This window comes from Necator americanus, chromosome V (assembly GCF_031761385.1).
Source record: "Necator americanus strain Aroian chromosome V, whole genome shotgun sequence".
Taxonomy (NCBI): domain Eukaryota; kingdom Metazoa; phylum Nematoda; class Chromadorea; order Rhabditida; family Ancylostomatidae; genus Necator; species Necator americanus.
Genome location: NC_087375.1, coordinates 9,111,228 through 9,131,474, shown reverse-complemented (window position 1 = coordinate 9,131,474; position 20,247 = coordinate 9,111,228). Strand labels below are relative to the sequence as shown.

Sequence of the window (20,247 nt, the reverse complement as noted above, 5' to 3'; positions counted from 1 at the left end):
AATAGGGAAAGAATACTCCAACAAAAAGCAAATTATTAGAAAAAACAATTCGTTTTTCGGCATGTGTTATTAACCGTTACTTGGAGAGGTGAAATAAATAAACTCATAAAATGGAATGGACGCAAAGAATGAGCTCAAGACGAAGCCTTCTCCACTTTGTCGGTTTTCGTTTGTTTCGCGCGCGCCGAGTGTCCTGTGAACGGGGAATTCGCGGGCGTCGGCGCAGCGGCTGCATAGCTATCACGGTTGTACGCCTCTGACGACAGAGAGGCCTTCACAGCTGTAGCGTCCACCGCAGATCGTTTCATCTGCTTTGGTCGTTTCAAATGCTTTGCAGTTAGATCTGAAACACTAGTCTGGCTTTATTAATATATATTTTTGCAGAAACCATGCGCACTCCATACGATATTCACTTTCATAAACAATGCAGACGCTTCCATCATCGAAAGGACCCCCAGTAGCTTTCCGTTTTTTTGCTGACATCGTGCAAGGGCTAAGAAAATATCATTTGTAGAACATAAGGAGTCAGAAGTAACAACTAAGCACATTCACACTTACATATTCACGGTGCCGAACGCTCCAATAGGTTGCTCGGCTTCCATTACAAACACATCGCCACCTCCTCTTGGTCCTAGCTCTCCTTGCGCTGTTCGTTTCGCTGGGGATGCATCACCTATGTGCATGTTTAATGTCTGCTTTTCGTCTTAGAGAAATACGAATATCGACCGAGAATTGAAATCAAACCAGTGTTTTCTACGTACCATGAATCGACAAGAAATTGAACGACTCTTTCAAATATCAGCCTCCAAACAATAACTATCTGATCTTGATTAGGATCCTACCTGGTCAGTGCACTGTTATATGGTTGGGTCTAAACTACATGAAGCTTGGCACGGTTGTATACAGCATTTGAACGAAATGGGACCATCGCGAAGTGCAAGGATGAGTTTCATGTCGTTTTGACCCGACCATATAATAACTTTGACGTAGAATGAGTCTAGAAAAAATTGTAAGAAAATCAGTGGTACTCCAATTAGTCTGTGCTGCTATTCTGAACAGATATTGCTGCGTATGCAGTGTCAAAGATCTTTTACGTCTTTTTCGCTGTTCGGTCGAGTGATCCATGATCAGACACGTACACTCGGACCAAGAACTCTACTCCATGACGCCTTCCGTTATCGAATATCTGCGCCATGCGGATTTACCTAGACTTCCTCGCTGCAAGGCTGGAACGTTGGGTGAACGTCACGAATGAATACGCCACAGATGCTCTACAAAAGAATGGAGATCTTAGATTAGAATCTTTTACCGGACTAAGAATGTGTGCAGCAAATAAATGAGAACAATTCTACAAAAGTTTTCATATACAGTCAAATGGATAAATCAGCTTAAGAACATTGGACCGCAAACGTTGAACAGAAGAAAAAGAACTGATATGTAGAACTGATAAGGATGTTATTGTGCAGAGTAACGGTTGGTGACGAGGTCAAGTTATCTCTGGAGCAACTCAGCTGTCTCAGATTTTGATTTTTGAATTCAGCTGACTATATGGTCATAGTTTTACTTCGCTCCTTTTTATTCTCGATGATGTTTTCTTTGTCTGGACAGCCATTAGTATGTGCCAAACAAAGAATGAGGTACCAATGCAGCGAAAGCCACCGACGACAGTATATAGGTTACGCGTTCAACCGTGTCTAGGTGACTCGTGCGCACCAAATGCGAGAACCATATCAGCGGAGAGAAACTGCACCAACAACTGAGTGCTGAGCTCATTACATCACAGCACACCAGTTAAGGAACAAATTTTACCGCAACTGTAACTAGCTTTACTAGAAGTTACAGCCATGCAGAGCATCACTAGGCGGACTGCACACAACTTTGATTATAGCCGAGTCAAAACTACATGAAGCAAGGTGCACTTGCGTAAGCGGCTCGGCTCGAAGCAATGTGGTGAATGTAGCAGCAAGGATCGACCTGGGAACATTGCGAACTGCAGCGAGATATGGCGCTAGCAAGCGTCCCTCCCCTCAGTCGATCCTGACCGCTACGCTTCACCGTACAGCTTCGAACGCATCCACTTACGCCCCTGCACTGTGCTTCATGTCATTTTGACTCGACTTAATCTGTGGCTGAATATATAGTTTTTTCCTCTACTTAGCGGTAATCTGCAACAAAAAAGGACCACAAACTATGGCATGTCACCTTCCCCTCCATTCTGGAAGATTGCACTTTTACGATAGTATCATAAATCCTGAACATTGTATTCGGCTTCGTTTTGAGAAAAAGCACAAAAAAAGGCAAAATGGCACAAAAAATGGCTTAGATTCCTGCAAATATCGAAATTAAAACAATACCTTTTCCGCTTTGAAATTTCTGAATATCGCCGATAACTGTTGCAATATTCGTCGGTGGTTTCATTAGTGGATTGCTGAAAATACAAAATAGACTTCCATTACCCATTCTGAGCATTCTACTACTTAAAATAGTAAACTATAAATGTTGCGAGCTCTTCCGAACTGAATCAGAACTCAAATGAAAAGAACTCGAAACATTTACAATTTAAAAGTTCCTACATTAGGCAATATGAATTGGAAGAAACAAGTGTAAAGACGAAATGAAATTCTGAAAGAAACCAAAATTTTACCACAATGTTGCGACTTCCTGTTTTTCCGTTATCCGTGAGCAAACAAATAATACGGAAACTAAAGCTGAGTTAAAATGAAAATGCTTCCCACTCTGAGTACACTGTTGCACATCTATTCCAAACTATTTCAAAAACAGACTAAAAAGTTTTGATGTTGGAATGAAACAAATCTCACTTACACTTTTGTTTCCAGCGTTTTCTTATCCAAAACAGTGTCGACGGAAGCAGTGTCGGTTGCCAATACCTAAGAAAATGACGCACTAGCAGAAGCAGATTCTTGCTGTCTCATAATAAATTCACTGCTGTAAGATGTGAATTGCGCGTGTAATTTAGCAATTTCAGATAGTTTTTTTTTCTCTGCAAAATAACGCAAAGAAATTTTAAAGGCAGCGTCGCCTTTCCAAACGGACTATGTTGGGATATCTGTGGGCAAATATAGTTTGGAGTGTAGACTACGAGTATGATCGTGATCCGTTCATGTCTTTCTAATCGTCCTGAAAAACGGTGTTTGTTCCTCCGGATACGCTAGCCCATGTCACCCTAATACACGTTTCAGCTCCCTCAGCAGCCTATCCACTGGTTTTACTCGAATAGGCTGATGAGGAAGCCTCACTGATTCTCGATCGCTCGCTCGTGGCTGCCGCACACAGCTAACTCTTAGGAACAAAAGTCGTTTACCAGTTTTTCAGTACGATTAGGGGGAATTGAACGCTAGTACTCATAATCTACGCCACAAACTCCATATTTCCCCTTCGAGAACTTAATATCGTCAGTTTCGTGATATGCTACCTTTAACGCAGCAGTTTGCACTACACAAGAAACGGAACTAACAAGCAATGCGTTCTTGCAAAATACGACAGTTCCTTTCCGTAACATTGAGAACGGCTTAAGTTTCAATTTCCATTACTGCTCAAATTTCTACAATGGTTCAATTATGTGGACCGTCACGGCAAAATGGAGGCGAAAATCCATTAACCGCTTGTTATGGAATCCACTTTTCGAACTTTAGTTGAGATTTATCGATTTATATGAATTGGTCAGATGAAACGTGTAAAACATTTTACTGAAATCTTATAGAGAGAGAAAGTTTTCTAACGGATTTGTAATTTGGGGCATGATGTATGTGGATGTATTCATAATGAACTTGATAAATATGGCCATATAATATCGAGAACATAGAAAAGAAGTACAAAAAAAAAGAATTGGGTCATGTTGACACCAAGCTTCTCGATTTTAGAAGTGGTTCGCCCACCTACAAAAGTTGACGGATTTTGAAGGTTTCAAAAATTCTGATATTTTTGGAAAATCGGATCAAGGTAAAAGGAAAGAATAAAGCTTGAGTAATGGGTTTTTAGACGAATATCACTCCCGCTACAACTAAACGCAAAATCACAATGCCCCACCAGCTATATTAATTCCTTCATCTGGGAAAAGTAAAGACAACGAGGTTTTAAGGGAGGTAATAAAAAAGTGAACAAGCTGTCATAGAAGAAGCGTTCCATCTAACTCCATTCAAAACCGTTTCTTATTCAATTAACTTAAAATTCAAAAGGAAAAAACCCTCCATTCGGATTTTCCCCTCTTTAGTTGTCTTGATTGATTTTAGATGGCTTTTTTTTCGCCGAAAATCCGAAAAAAAAAACCATAGAAATCTAAGAAGTATGCAAATACCTCCATCCATTATACTATAAGATTAAAATTAATGGTTCTTTCATGGCGACCTCAAATATAAAAAAAGGGCTTTCGTTTGCATGACATTCTCCTGCCATGGTTCCGTGAAAACTCCATTTATAGAAAAAACAACAGCTTCAGTAAAGGTGCTGGATACCAGACAACCTCAGATTCTTTGCTTTGAAAAAAGTAGACAACACTAAAATTGCACTACAATACTCTAGAAGTGAGAAAAGGTTTGGTCTCGTACCTTCAGCTGCGATACATGCAGAGTGTCACTACTGGAAGTTCCTTTCTGATTTCGCTCTGTAGCACTAAAATCCCTGTGATATTTAATGAACTCTAAACTCTAAAAATTGAGCTAACTTGCCATTTTCCACATGGTTTCTTTTTACTAACGCTTCAAATCCAAAAAAGTTACGAACCTCGATGATTCCTGAACTGTGGCTCCATGACGAAGTGGGATGGATGAACACGGCTGGTCGACCTCTGCTCCAGCTGGATAGCTGGCACTGTCGTGCTCCTCCACCAAGTTGCGATGTAGTGAAGGAACTTTCACATTCGTTTCTAGACCTACACTCTAGAATCATGATAGTTAAAGCTACAGCCAAGGAGAAGGGGACGGGTGGATTGTGAAAGAAAAGTAACTATGAGAAACATTACCGGACAGCACTCTTCCAGAGCAAGAAAATTATCATTTTCGCCGTTACAAGGAGCACTCATAACAGCATCTGTCACTTTTTCCGAAAGTGTATCTCCACCCATACCACATTCCAAATCATTCAGTTTTGAACTGTTTTGGCAGAGTTGTTGAGAGTCTGCTTCCAATTTACCACAAACTTTCGGTGCAGTTTCAAATTCTGGCTTAAAACAAAATCGGGATTGTTTTGTCTCAAATGAGTTTTATAAAAGAGGGCAAAGAAATTAGAAATACAAAAATGAACGAACCATGTCATCTTCCTGAACTTCAATTTCACGTTCAACAATTTCATCTCTTGGCATTCTACGAGACAACCACGAGAAAGGATTGAGCAAGCCAAAAACTTGGTGAAGAAAAGGCATGGCGAGTGTTCCCAAGTCAAATCTGCTGACTGAAATAGTTCCAGAATAATAGAGGTTTTACTAACAAGGACATCGTTGATATCAGGGGTAAAATGTAGTTGGGGGGAGGCACTCAGTGGCGCCCTTATTTTTCGAATAAAATAATCAAATCAATCGGGGCTCTAGGGCCTAAGCATTAGTTTTAAAAGATCTATGAGAAAACTAAACTAAAGTCACTAAAAGGAAAAATAAGTTACAGTGCCGGGAAAAAAGGGCACCAGTGAGTGCCCCCCTCCCAACTACATTTTTCCCTCATATCAGTGCATAACCCTTATGGATTTGAGGTATGCGAATAGTCATTATATGCAGTCGGGTCAAGGCTACATGAAACTCCTGGGGAGCGCAGCGGCTAGGATCGCGAGAGGACCCTCGCCGGTTGACACCACTTGTAGCAGTTCACAATGGTCCCAATTCGACCATAATCTTCACCGCGCCGCTTCGAGCGCAGCCGCTTTAAGAACTGAAAAAACTGCATTGAGCTTCATGTCGTTTTGACCCGACAATTCGAGTCTCGAAGCATATAGTTGGGTCAAAACGACATAAGCACGGACCGTTGCGCAAGCGGCCGCGCTCGAAGCGGTGCGGTGGGGACAGCGGTTGGAATCGAGGTGGGACCATGGCGAACTGCAGAGATGTGTGGGGTAGCGTGGATCCTTACACGACCCCAACCGCTGTCCCCACCGCACCGCTTACGAGCGTGGCCGCTTGCGCAACGGTCCGTGCTTATGTCGTTTTGACCCGACTATATACATATATATATATATACATACATATATATATATATATATACATATATACATATATGTATATATATGTATATACATGCATACACACATGCATATATATATGTACATATATGTATATATATGTATATACATGCATACACACACGCATATATATATGTATATATATATGTATATATATGTATATACATGCATACACACATGCATATATATATATGTATATATATATATATATATATATAAACGGTGCTGATTCCGAGTTAAGAAATACTTACAGATAGAAATGAATTTTTAAAAGATTCCCGACAAATGCCGGTGGCATGCCATGCGTAAACTCGGACGGAATTGTCGAAACATGAAGAAAACATGTTCAAGTCATGTCAAACATGTTTTAGCTAGTTCGGATCCAGAAGGATGATGGGGGAAGTCGCACCAGTTCTTACTTTGCGCCAATCCCTTCCTAAGACTATGTAATCCTGATTTCAAACATCTTGTATGTAAACGACGTAGTACAGTGAATTAAAGATATTTTGGTGCACTTATTACGTCTAGCAAGTGCACATTCAGCTCCAAGATTTTTATGATCACTAGTGTATCACTTGATTATCCATATGTTCGTTTTCCATATTTAGTTCATAACATATATAATTTCAGTTTGCTCGCAGCGAACGCTATGAGCGACTAGTAGCAATCGATATGGCACCGATGCAGACACTATGATGTACAACTAGCGCTAAATATAGTAGGGTCAAAACGACATGAAGAACGGTGCATTTGCGTACGCGCTCGAAACGGCGCCGTGGAGGCAGCAGTTGGGACCGAGTTGGGACTGTCGCAAACTGCAGCGATGGGTGGTGTCAGCAGGAGTTTCAACAAACTCGTAGCCGCTACGCTCCACCGAAGCGCCTCGAGAGAAGCGGCGAACGCAATTGCGCACGTGCTTCATGTCGTTTTGACACTACTATATTTCAGGCTTCCCTGTCCCTTTAGCCAATACTTCACTAACAGATCCGCGCGCATGTCAAGACGAATTATAGACCAAAATGATAGATGTGGAATGCAGTTCACCGCAGTTTCACCAGATTTGAGATCAATCAGTTGGTTTCTTCCTATCCTTGACAACACTTCTCTATATCACACCTATTCCTTCGCGCTGACCATTCCATCACGTTATCTTCATCAGCGGTCATGCCCGCATAATAGAGGGAGATAAAGAAGCAAGAGATGGACATGGGTATGGTAACGCTTGCCGCCCAAGAACCACCACACCGCGAATCCTCCAGACTTGCCGCAACCAGTGTGGTCTCACCTAATTATAATGAAATCATCAGCACTTCTGTCTATGAAATGCTGTATAAGTTCAGAACTGGAGGTGTGAAAACGGGTAATGCAAAACACAAGGAAGACAGAAAGATGGCCAAAAATTGGGGATCGTTTACCATTGAACCTACCGTACAGACCTGCGCGACAGGACCCCACTCATCTAGCTCTGCTGTCGGACTCAAAACGCTCACTACAGCACCGCACCGTGCTCATGATCGACTATGGGCGGCTGGATGCCGCAGTACTTCTTTCGTCATGGGGTATGCGCAATGGTGGATGTTTTCCTGTGTTTGCGTTAATTTCCAGAAAAAAGAAAGGAACAATATTAAAATATCAAAATAAGCAGCATTAGAAAAAGAAGGGGAGAGGTCGCTGCCCCAGCCAATGACTGCCACTTCCTCCACGATACACAGGACATTTCTTCTTCGTACATAAATAAAGATGTTCCTTGGGTCGATTACATTCTTAGTCGAACCTGTCCATCACCATATTTTTCCTGAAGCTGGATGACGAAGCGGGGATTCGGCACTTGATGAGGGTGTTAGGCTTCATGTCTTCTTCTTTTCGTAGGAAGAAGAACACTCCTCGAAGGAGTCCAAAAATCGATCCTTTGTGAAATAAAGGGACAAAAGCAACATCCATAAGGCAAACTATTCGATTGACCATGATGTGATCTATTCCACTATACTACCGGGAAGTCTTCACCTTCATCGAGGGAGTCCCACTTGTTATCTTCCATCGTATTTTCGAAAATTTCAAGCTGAGAAACTCTTGAGAATCCTAAAACACATGTTAGTGAGAAATGAACTGCCACTGCTCGTTCATGAGAAGAGTCAGAACTGAAGTCACATTTGTTTTCAAGAAATTCCATACATTAAGTTTTCATCTAGGTAGTCCGAGCTTTCACATTATCATGGCACATCAACCAGTTCCTTCATATGCTCCGTCGTGTTTCGCACTTCCAGCCGATGCAATCAGCACAGGTCAGTTTGGTTGTTGAACTTTGAAATGCTGAAATAAACTTGAAACAGTCAAACGTTTTAGAAGATATGTGCCGCACTGTTGAAGGGGCCATAGAGTACCGTAAGAAGATTGAACGTTTCCGAGGCTTGTGATTTTCCTCTTCTCTATTTATAATTCAGTACGTCTTTTTTTCAATTTAGACTGCAAGGAAATAGTGAGGGATCTCTACAAGAAGCCTCCCACCGCTCCAAACTATACAGCACAACAACTTGAAGCTGTATATGCCAGTATGCAGAATATGAAGGTATACAATTACTTCAGTACCCCATTGATGGACGTTAGACTTTCCATCGTTAGTAACTTTCCATTTCCGCCCAATACCTCTTAGGTCTACCGTCACAATGAGGAGTCGACTGCTGATATACCACCTCCTTTCTTGTCCTTTGATGAAGCATTCCAAGACTACCGTGGGTCTTCTTTTTCAATAAAATTGAACTGGAGTTGAAGTGTGCTGTTGATCTGATTTCTTGGTCGTTTTCCCCTATCAGTTTCGTTCGAATGCAAGCCATGTCATCTGAAAATCAGCTTAATCAACATTGAGTCTACAGATACCCTCCCATCACCGAAATCCTCTTGTAGTGATATGTATCACCTCGATCACTTTGACTCCGTTGATCTTCGAACTGGTAGAGAGGGCGCCAGTAATTCTTCCATTTGTCGCGATCGCGTACCAGTGTCGCCCAAAGGTTCCTCCTTTCGTGTGGGACAGGAAGAGCATCACAAGTTTCTAATAAAGGACTTCGTGAAGAAATCTGACCATGGGGTCGGCTGTCTTCCTGTAGTGCGCTTAATATCGCGGGGAACCCGGTCGCTCATGGCCGGCTTTGGTCCAACGGTTTTCGTTAAAGCGCATCACGTGCCAGGACCACCTTATTTTACTTTCCTTAGCAAATGCGGCGGCGTCTCTAATCTTCGATCGCTGACGTAAGAGAGAACTTCGAATCCCGTCCCTCACTTGTGTGAAACGGGATACTCTTAGCATCAATCTCTCAATTGCGCGTTCAATGACGCTCACCGCGTTTTCTTCCTGCTTTCGAAATGCTCAGCTTTCCGAAGCATAGGAGAAAGCAGGAAGTACGGTGGTGTTGAAGAGGTGAGCACAGAGCCAGGTGTTCCTGGTCTTCTTCACTACATCCTCGATGCTCTTATACGATCCCCAAGCCGCTCGTCCGTCTCCTCCTACGCAGCTCGGGATCAGGTCGTTGTCATGTTCAATTCCCGACCCAGATAAACGTAGCTGGTGTAGTCGGATATGTTCGTTCCGTTGAGCGTGAATGGGGCATCCGAGATCCATCCGTTCCGCATGAACATCGTCTTTTGTAGATTCAAGTGGAGACCGATGCATCTACATGCTTCGTCGATTTCGGTCGGCATTCGTTCCGCTTGGCTGATGCTAGGTGTTATCAATACGATGTCATCAGCAAAGCGCAAATGGTGTAGCTGCCGACCATCAATCTCCACTCCATATCGTGCCATTCCAACTTTCGCATTGCGTTCTCGAGGGTGGCTGTGAATATTTTGGGTGAGATTGTATCATCCTGTCGGACCCCCCTTTTCACGTCAATGATGATATTCTTGTACTATAGAATGGCGAAATTTTGGTCGTGAAGTTACTGTACAACTCTCGAAGTACCTTTATGTACTGAGTAGGGACGCCGGACGTCTTGGTTGTTCAAGGCTTCCACGACCGCTTCCGTCTCAACTGAGTCGAAGGTGAGACAGAGCGGCATCTTGTGCTCTCGTGATACCTCGATGATTTTCGAAACAGTGTGAATACGGTTAATCGTACTGAATCCTTTTCGAAACCCTGCTTGCTCGCATGGCTGTCCTTCATCCAAGATTTTTTCAATCCTATGAAGGATCACTGAGCTTGTAGATGACGGACAGTAAGCAGATTGGGCGATAGTTGCCGATGTCATGTGGATCTCCCTTCTTATACAACAACACGGTCTTGCTGGTTTTCCACTGTTTAGGAGCTTTGTATTCCGACAGGTAACGTGTAAAGAGCCTCGCCAGGGTGTTGATGAGTACTGGCGGAAGGTTCTTCAGTTACTCTGGTCTTATTCTGTCGGGACCGGGTGTCGTACGATTTCTTACCGACATGATAGCATGTCGTATTTCGAACAGGAGAACCTGTGGAATGACATGTCCGTCTTCCCTCAGATGGTGAGGAGGCAAGTGGACATGGTTGTCGAAGAGATCAGAGTAGAAGTCGTAGATGATTTTCGCCATTTCCCTTCTCGATGCAATGGTTGTTCCCTTCGGGTTCCTGTCATCCTCGTCTTGCGAATCTCGACGGGCATAGCGGATGCTTTTTCCCGCCTCTGCAGTTTCAGTTAGCACTTCTGCTCTTCTCTCTTTAAGGTCTTCCTTTATCGCCTCTCTGCAAAGCTTTGCAAGCTCCGACGTGAGTTCTTGGTTCCCTGCGGCTCATGCTGCTCCACGCTAGCTCAAGAGTTTCAAGAGACAGGCGTCTCTTGGTGGTTTTGAAACTCTCAGCCTTCTTCGTGCAGTCGTGAAGGTGTTCAACGAGCCGGTCATAATCCTGTTGTCCATTGCGGAATGTTCCTAAAAGCCGGTTAGCGCAGCGAAGAGATTCCAGTCAATAATAGTTCTGGGATTTCTCTCTCTGAACTTGGCTTTCTCTTCTTTCCTTGCGAGGGAAAATCTTCCTCACAAGCAAAGAAGAGAAAGGAGGAGGCGATGGTTCAATCCCGTATAGAACTTTGACACAACAGCGATGTCCGTCAGGCAGAACCTTTTATTGGCGATGATGTGGTCTGTTTCATTACGGTGCCCTCCACCGAGTGACTCCCACGTCCAGCGTAGAGAAGAAGGCTTCCGGAATTGCGAGTTCTCATGAATGGTCTTAGTTGTCATGATGGACTTGGAGAGCATCTCCTCCTGTTCATTCCATTGTAAACCGTGGGTCCCGATGTGAAATTCCTCAAGCGTTCTTGGGCCAACTTTGGCGTTGAAATCGCCAATTATGACCTTGTAGAAGGCATGATCTTCTCGGTATCTTCTCCAGGTCCATATAGAAAGCTTCAACTTCTTCTTCTTCGTAGTTTGATGTTGGAGCGTAAGCGACGAAGATAGTCAAAGCTGGTGTTGTACCAAGTCTTCTCATCCGCAGACGTCCGATTCGGGTCGTAAGTTGTTCGAAAGAGTCGATGTTCTTTGCCATACAGTAGAAGTTTTGGTGGAGCTGACGAGGACGCCAACTCCACCAACACCTCTACTGTCACACTTTCCTAAGAACAGTTCTTCTCCAGTTTCATATACGGCGTTGAGAGGGTGACGTCGTCTCGTCTCGGTCAGTCCGATGACGTCGTACTTAATCTTCTTGGGTTGCACCACCAGATCTTCGACTGGCGCTTCCCATGCAAGCGTACCTGAGTTATAAGTACAGATAGTCATCCTAGTCTTTTTTCGTTTCGGTAGCCTATATGACTCCTGCAACCCCGTCCTTCCTGGTGGTACCGCACCAGGCTTTCCTCCGGAAGCAGAAGACTCTTTTCTATTACTGTGACATGCAAAAAAATTTTAAAACCCATGGTCAGGTTGCAAGCCTCTAGTCCCGTGAGTTTTTGGGAGAACTTCCGTTCTCCCCTAGTGGACATGTGCAGCTTATTGCTGGAGGCGACTCCAAACCGCCTCCCTTGCACCTCCCAGTCATTTGATTGCAGGCTTTTGGCCGTACTGACGTGCGCGATACGAGGATGTCATGAGTCAGTCCTGGCTCAGCAGAAACAGATAGTCCATCCCCTGAATCCACCCTCATCTCTGGACAAGCACAAGGTCGCTTTTGGTCCGCGATTTGCCCCCTATCGGCCACCCGGGGACGAGCCACGTAGCCTCGCGACTAACCGGCTGTGATCCCTCTAGTGAGGGGGATCCGCGGACTGAGTAATATGTATATACGCAAGAAAATAAAAAAGTGGTGAAAGATTAACTATCTTCACAATTGACCGCTTTAGCATCCATTCTAAGAGAACTAAAGAAGCAGAGTTTCACAGCTCCGTCACCGATACAAGCACAGCTCTGGCCAGCACTTCTTAAAGGCAACGTAAGTATTTTAAAATTTGTGGAGCTCCCTAATTGATTTTCCTGAAACCATGTTGAAGGACTGCATTGGTGTTTCTGAAACTGGATCAGGAAAAACTTTGGGGTTTCTCTTGCCTGCCTTCCTGCACATTGAAGCTCAGCATGGGTAGGTCTGAACTTGATTCTATTGGTGGTTTGTAAGTTTATTCCAAATCGGTCAAGAGTTTTAGTTTTGGCAACTGATCCGCCGGATCCTTCGGCAGCTTACTCAGTCGTTTTGCTTGAAATGGCTGCGGAGCAAACCTAATTGACTTTCTTCGGTTCGCTCACAGACGTAGAACATGTACAGAGATGACGCTTTATAAGTTGCATCGTACGGAATTCGAACACCAAACACCGTTTCTAACGTCGTTTTTAAGGTTATTTGAGAGGAATTGTGCGTGATGGCGCTCATACTCATGATCTACACCTCTAACTCCATCTTGAAGAGATCCCAACATCGTCATTCCCAACATTTCGTGGTATGCTGGGTTTGACTGGGTAATTTGATAAAGAGAACTTAGCGGATATAAAAATCTTATATAACATTTTCAAATTTACATACTTGGTAACGGTTCCAATCCATATCTCTCTGTTTGTTTTTGGTCTAGTACTTATCGAATAAAAAACTACCACTCATTTGGATTTGCTGAGAGACTGGGAATGGAAATTAGACCGGTATTGTAAACATGTCTGTGAATTGGAAAGTGTTTCATAAAAAGAATCAATAGTTACTGAGTTTTTCCTTTTTAAAAGAACGTAGCTAAGGTTGAACTACGTAGTTTGCCTGTCACACATTACACTCATTCAGATCCATACATTAGCACGCTTTCTTCTTCTTTTCACAGATATCCGAAATCGACCACAAAGTGTTCATCGTTTGTTGCAATTACTACTGAGCCAATAGAGCCCTGTGGTCCCGATACGCAACTACCGCCGAACTACCGAAGCTTGGTACTTTGCCAAGGAGCTAAAGTTCTTTTCTCTAACTTTTCCCCAGGCAAGGCAGTAAAGTAGTCGGGTGCGAATAAGCGATAATAACATATGGTTGGGGACGAATGTATTCAAACTGAGTGATCACAGCGCGCCCAATTTAACTTAAACTCTTTTTGTCCACACCCTCTCTTCCTCTACTCTAAGCAATTGTAGGTGGAACGGAGATGAACGCTTTTTAGTGACGTATAGAGAGTGACGTCGTTTCTAGCCGTTCGTAATGACGCCTACTCGTGTAGGCTGTAAAAGGCCTCGAATCCCTGTTGTTCCTCATATTTTTCCGCCATACACCTGTCATCTGTCTCTTATTCGTTGTAGTATTCTCTTATTCAGCCACCGTTTCTTCTCTATTTATGCATTACTTTTTTCATAGGCTCTACGAAACTGGAGAAAAGAAGCCATGCCCTTCCGTTCTAGTTCTTACGCCGACACGAGAATTGGCTCAACAAATTGACCGTGAGGTTAAGAAATATTCATACAATGGTTATAAAAGGTGGGTTAAGTGGAACTGCTTCAATACGTTATACATAGTCGAGTCAGAACGTCCTGGAGCCTAGTGTGGTTGCGTAAACGGCTGCGACTGAAGCGGTGCGGTGGAGTCAGTAGTTGCGAACTACGCAACTGCCCTGCTTCAGGTGGTTTTGACTCGAGTATTCCTCATCCCATTTTTTCGTAGTGTTTGTTTATATGGTGGAGTCGCGCGTCTCGACCAGATGAAAGTGTGCCGAAGCGGAGTGGAAATAGGTGAGCTGATTAGTGCTTTTTTCCACAAGAGTATTCTCCTTGGTCACTTTCCAGTGATCGCAACTCCTGGCAGACTCGCGGACTTGGCCGACGAAGGTGTTATTTCGCTAGCTACTGTCTCCTATTTGGTACTGGATGAGGCAGACCGCATGCTTGATCTCGGCTTCGAGCCGTCTATTCGTCGAATTTTGTGCGAAATACGACCAGATCGTATTATTGCCCTTACTAGGTAGATTTTGCACACTCAGCAATTTCTTGCCTTTCCGGAGTTGTCGTCTTTTCTGTGGATTTCATGTTCATGTTGACGTTTCAGACTATGTTCAGACTAGGTGTGTTACAGCGCAACTTGGCCTGAAAACGTTAGGCAACTAGCCAAGAAGTATACAAAGGATGCGATAATGGTTGTTGTTGGAAGCTTGAATCTTACTGTGAGTGCTGATCAATTTCTTTCCTAATTCCGTAAATTCCTCTATCCGTTTCCCTCTCATAAGCAGTTATCACAGAATTGTATTGTTTTGATTTAGTCATAAAGTAAAAAAGGTAGTACAGCGAAAGAAAGAATAAAAGAAGTGGATAGATTAGATTCACCAGGTTATGTGATCCAGAACAAAGCCACTATCTAGGCCTGCTCAGCTGTGAAACAGTATTTCGAATTTTGGGAGGGAAGCCAGAAGTTCGACCGATTACGTGAAATTGTTCATTACTTACTACATATGCATGGGCCTCGATTTAAAATGATCATTTTTGTGAAAGCGAAAGCTATGTAGGTTTACAGTGATGAGCTCCATATTGCTCTCGCAATAAACGCTACTTAAATGTTATGGTCTTAGGGTTGATTTTATCTCATCTGAATTGTGCAAGTGCGGTATTCCTGCCCAGGGGATGCATGGTGGAAGGTCTCAACTAGACCGAGAAAATGTCTTCCGGGAATTACGCTTAGGACAGGTGACTTTCCCAAAATCAAGCTACGTCCGTTATCTTCGAAGAATGTTTAATTCAAGTGCCAAATTTTGGTGGCCACGGATTTGGTGAGCCGAGGCATCCACATAGCCGATATCACGTGAGCTATCCTTTGCGATGGATGAAACGAGATTTGGTATAGGAAAAGCCAGAAAAGGAGTTCATCTCAAGAAATCTTTGGATCTTTTTTGTTTGCTGCACATGTGGCACTATGCCGATGTACAAATCTATTTTTCGTGTATTCGTTTTTCTTCACTTAGGCATGTGTTGAATTATGATTTTCCTGGCGATATCGAGGAGTACGTCCACAGAGTCGGTAGAACTGGCAGGGCTGGGTAAGTTTAAATTTTTAGTAATGATAGTGTATTTTTAGTAGTGATAGTGTTGTAGATTTGTAGTAATGTTAGCATGATAAAACAAGATTGTGTCATTGTGAGTCTCTTAGGCGGACTGGAGAAGCGATGACATTCATTAGTTGGTGTGATCGAATGCATGCAGCACGACTAATTGCTCTCCTCGAAGAGAGTAAACAGGTCTACTTCGTCAATATTATTTTTTGAATGAGATAATACTTTTGTTTTCATTTTTCACACAAAGCACATGTAATTCTTTATTCGTTCTCTATGAAAAAATTGTTATCTGAAAAAGTTCCAGCACGTGCCACCTGCACTGCGACGACTGGCTGCACGACACGCCGAAAGAGTGGCCAAATTGGGACCATTACCTCCAAGGAGGTATCGTCGAAACAAACAAGATGATGTCCTCATTTCTTACTGAAGTTGTTTCCGAAGGATCAGTGCTATTTGCATTTTTCAGATCAACTGAATATTCACTTGTAAATGTTAAGTGTTGAAATACTCCTCGATGTTTTGGTATTGTACTAGTTGTTTCCGGCGATGCTTGGTACTTGTTCCCATGAGGAGCTTCAAACCCCTGTAATATTTTTCTTATGCTATGAATATTTCTGTTTTTGTTCTTTGTTTGGTGAACACTTTCTTGCTACATAGATGTTGCATGTTGTTTCACCGAAGTGATATCATACCAGAATTAGGAAGTGATATCAATCGTAGATGGCCTCCTCCATGCCATTCTTGATGTTGTGATTGTTCCAACTGAATACAGTGAAGCTCTCTTGTGACTGGGAAGTCTCAACCGGCTCGCCTGTTGCGGACAGCAGAAGTGATGAAGAATCTGCGATCACAACAGCTAGCTCCACCGTGCTACTTCAGGTGCAGCCGCTTGCGTAATTCCACGAGGCTTCAGGTCGTTTCAACCGCTGTGGTTTTGTTTTGTCGGAATGCTTTAACCACTTCTTTCGCCCCAATGAGGTGTTTTAGCTAGTATTTGTCATTCTCTTCTTTTGCGTATGTTTGAATTCGGTGACTAGCTCATTATCACTACTCTTATTCGCTACCTAAATAACTGATTACCGCCTCATTGTGACGTTAAGGTTCGTCCTCCGTCAGGGTCTCAAAAGCTGAGGAGTTTGACACATCCGACATTACGATTTCTCGGAATCGGAAGCCTAGCTTGGGGTAAACCACTGCTGAAATTCACCATCGTCTTAGCAAAATGTCGCAAGGTGGCTCCCAGATCCATATAGGTTGGGCACTCACCTTTGGTGAAAGCTAAACTCGCCTTGGCAGGGCTGCTTAGTTTGGGTAAAAGTCTCTTTGCCAGTCTAGCATATTCATTGCCTCAGTACCCTGCACACTGGGCCTTGCTCAGACGTCGAACGGTATGGCGACCGGTCGGAGGCGATCAAATCTCAGGTTGCTCAGGATGTCTTCGATTCTGGACCAAGCACGACTCGCCATGGAGACTGTGTACCTGCAACGCGAGAACAGCATCCACAGACGGTGACCTGGATGCCCTTCCCAGAGCTGTCGAATTCCACGTGACTGCTCTGCAGGAGACCAAGTGCAGAAGGAGCGACGTACGATAGATGACGATTGGCGGTACATTCGTCATTCGTGGAGGCAAGCTTCCGTCGCGAAATGTAGGCGGTGTTGGTTTTGTTGTGCATTCATCCTTCGTCCATCTTGTTGATTCTTACGAGATTCTGTCTCCTCATCTAACCAATCTTCTCCGTCCTCTGCGTCAAAAACCCATCAGCATCATCAGCTGCTAATCACCAACATCAGCAGCTGATGAATCCGAGTTGGACGCGTTTTACGAGGAGCTGGAGGAAGTAGTCCGCAACGAGAAGTCCTACAAATTTGTCGTCAGGGACTCCAACGCAAAACTAGGAAAGACTGGAGGAGTACAGGATAGGAAGATTTGGTTTAGGGGACGGATGGAATGAATCGTCTCGCTGGCTTTGTGCTCGGTCGGAGATCGCCTACATACTCATCAACCGGAAGTTGTGTCTACTTGCCGTCTCAGTAGTACCATCCCTTTTTAGTTGTTCTGATTGCCATCTCCTTAGTTCAAAAAATTCGACTTAGCTACATGATAAAGGAGCATTTGCTATCGGCAACGAAGGAGGATGGAAGCGTGGACGATGATTTCATACTCGAGAACTCCTTGTCCCAAGGTGACGGGCACATCGAAGAGGACCCAAACGTGGACTACGAGATGCTGCTCAAAGGATTACGAGCCTGTGCCGAACGTGCCTCGAAGCCGCGCACGACAAGTTTGGATCGAACTTCGAAGACCAGCAAGGAATTGTTGGAAAGAAGAAGGGATTTGAGGCTTGTTCTGAATGCATCGCACACTGAGCGGTTAGTAGCAAACACTGGCTGCAGAAAAGCGTTGCAGGAGTATCTTTTGAAATTCAGGCAGAAGAAGATCCTAGAAGCAGCACAAAGGAGAGCAAGTCTAAAGAAGTGCCGCAGGGATCTCCACGGCTATAATATTTCGACGGGACTCGTACGTCTTCTCGTCTTGAGATGGAAATCATCACGATGAGGTTCCACTCGAACCTTTTCCGTTCATCAACTCCTGTGTCAAGCTCGATCATCCCCACTGATGAAGCTACAAATCGGATTCTCCCGTCATAACTACGAGTTACTGGTACCTGATTTTATATCAGCAGACTTTCTTCGGGCTGGTGATCATTCACTTCATGTAATCTTAGCGGCGCACATGACGTCTTACCTTGGGAAGAAAGGATACCAGACCAGTGAAAGAGATCGCGAACGGTTCTTATATATTGGAAAGATACCGGGAAGACGTTTGGAACTACCGTCCGATATGCTTGGTGAGTGTGTCATACAAAGTATTCATTAAGATCATCCTCACGCACTTTTCTAGGAGGCTGGATGAAGTTCGCCCTCAAAAACAAGCTGGATTCCGTTAAGAGTTTGGCTGCTTGGACCACATCCAGACTGTTTCGAGATTCATAGAGCTTTGCCGGGAATACCGCCTGCCCTTTGTTCTAACCTTCGTCGACTATGAAAAATCTTTCGACAACGCAGAAACGAATGCGATACTGCCAGCGTTGGTCGATCAAGGTGTGGACGCGTCGTGTGTGAGGACATTAGCCAACTGCTGCGATCGATGCACCACTAAGATACAGCCCCCCCCCCATATTTAATGGAAAAAGGAGTACGACAAGGAGAAACTGTATCGCTGTTCACGCTGCATTACAATGGAAATCACTTGCTTTGGAAGAAAGGGAGATACGTGTTGAAAGAATATTTCCCTAGATCCTTCGTTTTGCGGATGACATCGACCTCTTTTCGAGCAGTACCGATGAAGCAGAAACGATGCTCGACGGATCGAACGAAGCAGGGAAGAGAATAGGGCTGCGAATAAACAGAAGAAAGACACGGTTTATGAAGAACGCCAACTGTGAGACGGAGGAGTACAACTTGAAGGCTACCAAATCGTGAAAATTACGTCATACGTATACATCGGACGTTCTATGAACATGGAAAACCTGGAGGAAGAACTGAATAGAAGGATGAGAGCAGCATGGGCAGCATTCGCACCCGTCAGGGAAGCTACGGACCAACTGACTCGTGACCAAGATCGTGCCCTTCTGTTTGACTCAACAGTTCTTCCAGCGCTCTGTTACGCAGCGGTGATGTGGGCAGACACCGCTGCCGCCTCCAGGAGGCTACTTACTACCCACACAGCCCTTGAGAGATGCCTTCTGAAGTTTAACCGGCGCACACAACACCTAGCCAGTCTTCGCAGCTCCGACTTAAGAGGAATGTCCCGTCTTCGCGACCCAGCGGAATATTTATCGAAGCATAGATGGGCCGGTCACATCATGAGAAGAATCGACGATAGATGGACTGAAAGAACGCTAGAGTGGATCCCAAGAGATGCTAAACGCCCTCGAGGGAGACCGACGAGATGGAGTGACGTGTTCGCTACACGGATGGAACAGCTGAGAGCTCAAGTGGATACGGCTCAAGGACCTCGTCAACGTCACTCAAGAAACATGAAAACATCTTAGATGACAATCCCGAGGGAACGAAATGAGTGGAAGAGATGCTGGGGCCCGCACGTCCAGTGAAGACGGGCTATCTAAGTGTCGAAGTATTCATAAAAAGCGGGCCTTATTCCTTTCTTAATCTCTGCATGAAGTATTTGTAAGGTGGGGTTGGACCCTAAGATTAGACGCTGATCACTGTCGCCTGTCAGAGATCGTACTCTCCTGAACTGTTTAAAGATGTCTAGAGTAAAAACTCAAACTTAAATCCCTAATCCTCCCATGTAAACACTTTTTGAGGAAAAACGAGAGTTTGTTGTACCCAAGCACGCACAAAAATCAGCATCTTACGAGATATGAAGACCAGAAGTGGAATTAACGGTAAACTATGGGATCATCAAAAACAGTGAAAAATTAGAATAATCACCTCTTTGGTTTGATGACGTTTCCAATCCTAAATTTTTGTTGTGGAATTTGGCCAGATTTGAGATCTTTTAATGGTGTTGTATTCATGAGAATGATATGGCGGATATTTTGACTAGAGTGTTAAGGTTATTTATTGTTTTTTCTTTAAG

At 43.9% G+C, this 20,247-nt stretch overlaps 4 protein-coding genes across 7 annotated transcripts; 3 read left to right on the top strand and 1 right to left on the bottom strand.

Annotated features, from left to right (window-relative positions):
- Nucleotides 1-134: 134 nt before the first annotated feature.
- Nucleotides 135-5,716, bottom strand: RB195_013342 (uncharacterized protein; the record flags this gene model as incomplete). The annotated part of the gene is made up of 10 exons (XM_064203111.1): nt 135-343; nt 414-493; nt 559-673; nt 2,355-2,428; nt 2,824-2,888; nt 4,566-4,629; nt 4,741-4,895; nt 4,979-5,179; nt 5,264-5,406; nt 5,686-5,716. 10 exons carry the CDS (start codon nt 5,714-5,716, stop codon nt 135-137), a joined length of 1,137 nt encoding a protein of 378 aa, XP_064058992.1.
- A 1,667-nt stretch (nt 5,717-7,383) lies between these two features.
- Nucleotides 7,384-16,141, top strand: RB195_013341 (uncharacterized protein; the record flags this gene model as incomplete). Of its 3 annotated transcripts, none has more annotated exons than XM_064203109.1 (18): nt 7,384-7,723; nt 8,373-8,465; nt 8,527-8,589; nt 8,646-8,749; nt 8,834-8,912; nt 12,486-12,574; nt 12,633-12,718; nt 13,958-14,077; nt 14,261-14,328; nt 14,383-14,557; nt 14,669-14,756; nt 14,952-15,091; nt 15,159-15,273; nt 15,330-15,388; nt 15,549-15,623; nt 15,734-15,821; nt 15,943-16,022; nt 16,105-16,141. In XM_064203109.1, 18 exons carry the CDS (start codon nt 7,384-7,386, stop codon nt 16,139-16,141), a joined length of 1,899 nt encoding a protein of 632 aa, XP_064058989.1. The 3 variants fall into 3 exon arrangements, with proteins under 3 accessions (XP_064058989.1, XP_064058990.1, XP_064058991.1); XM_064203110.1 differs by having other exon boundaries at nt 15,943-16,047; nt 16,105-16,113; XM_064203108.1 differs by lacking the exon at nt 16,105-16,141 and having other exon boundaries at nt 7,547-7,742; nt 15,943-16,065.
- Nucleotides 16,142-17,739: 1,598 nt separating this feature from the next.
- On the top strand, nt 17,740-18,635 carry RB195_013340 (uncharacterized protein; the record flags this gene model as incomplete). 2 transcript variants are annotated; one of them, XM_064203106.1, is made up of 4 exons in its annotated part: nt 17,740-18,011; nt 18,069-18,159; nt 18,265-18,490; nt 18,544-18,635. In XM_064203106.1, the coding sequence occupies 4 exons, from the start codon at nt 17,740-17,742 to the stop codon at nt 18,633-18,635; spliced, it is 681 nt and encodes a 226-aa protein (XP_064058987.1). The 2 variants fall into 2 exon arrangements, with proteins under 2 accessions (XP_064058987.1, XP_064058988.1); XM_064203107.1 differs by lacking the exons at nt 18,265-18,490; nt 18,544-18,635 and having other exon boundaries at nt 18,069-18,198.
- A 521-nt stretch (nt 18,636-19,156) lies between these two features.
- Nucleotides 19,157-19,696, top strand: RB195_013339 (uncharacterized protein; the record flags this gene model as incomplete). Its single annotated transcript, XM_064203105.1, has 1 exon — nt 19,157-19,696. The coding sequence occupies one exon, from the start codon at nt 19,157-19,159 to the stop codon at nt 19,694-19,696; it is 540 nt and encodes a 179-aa protein (XP_064058986.1).
- Nucleotides 19,697-20,247: the final 551 nt, after the last annotated feature.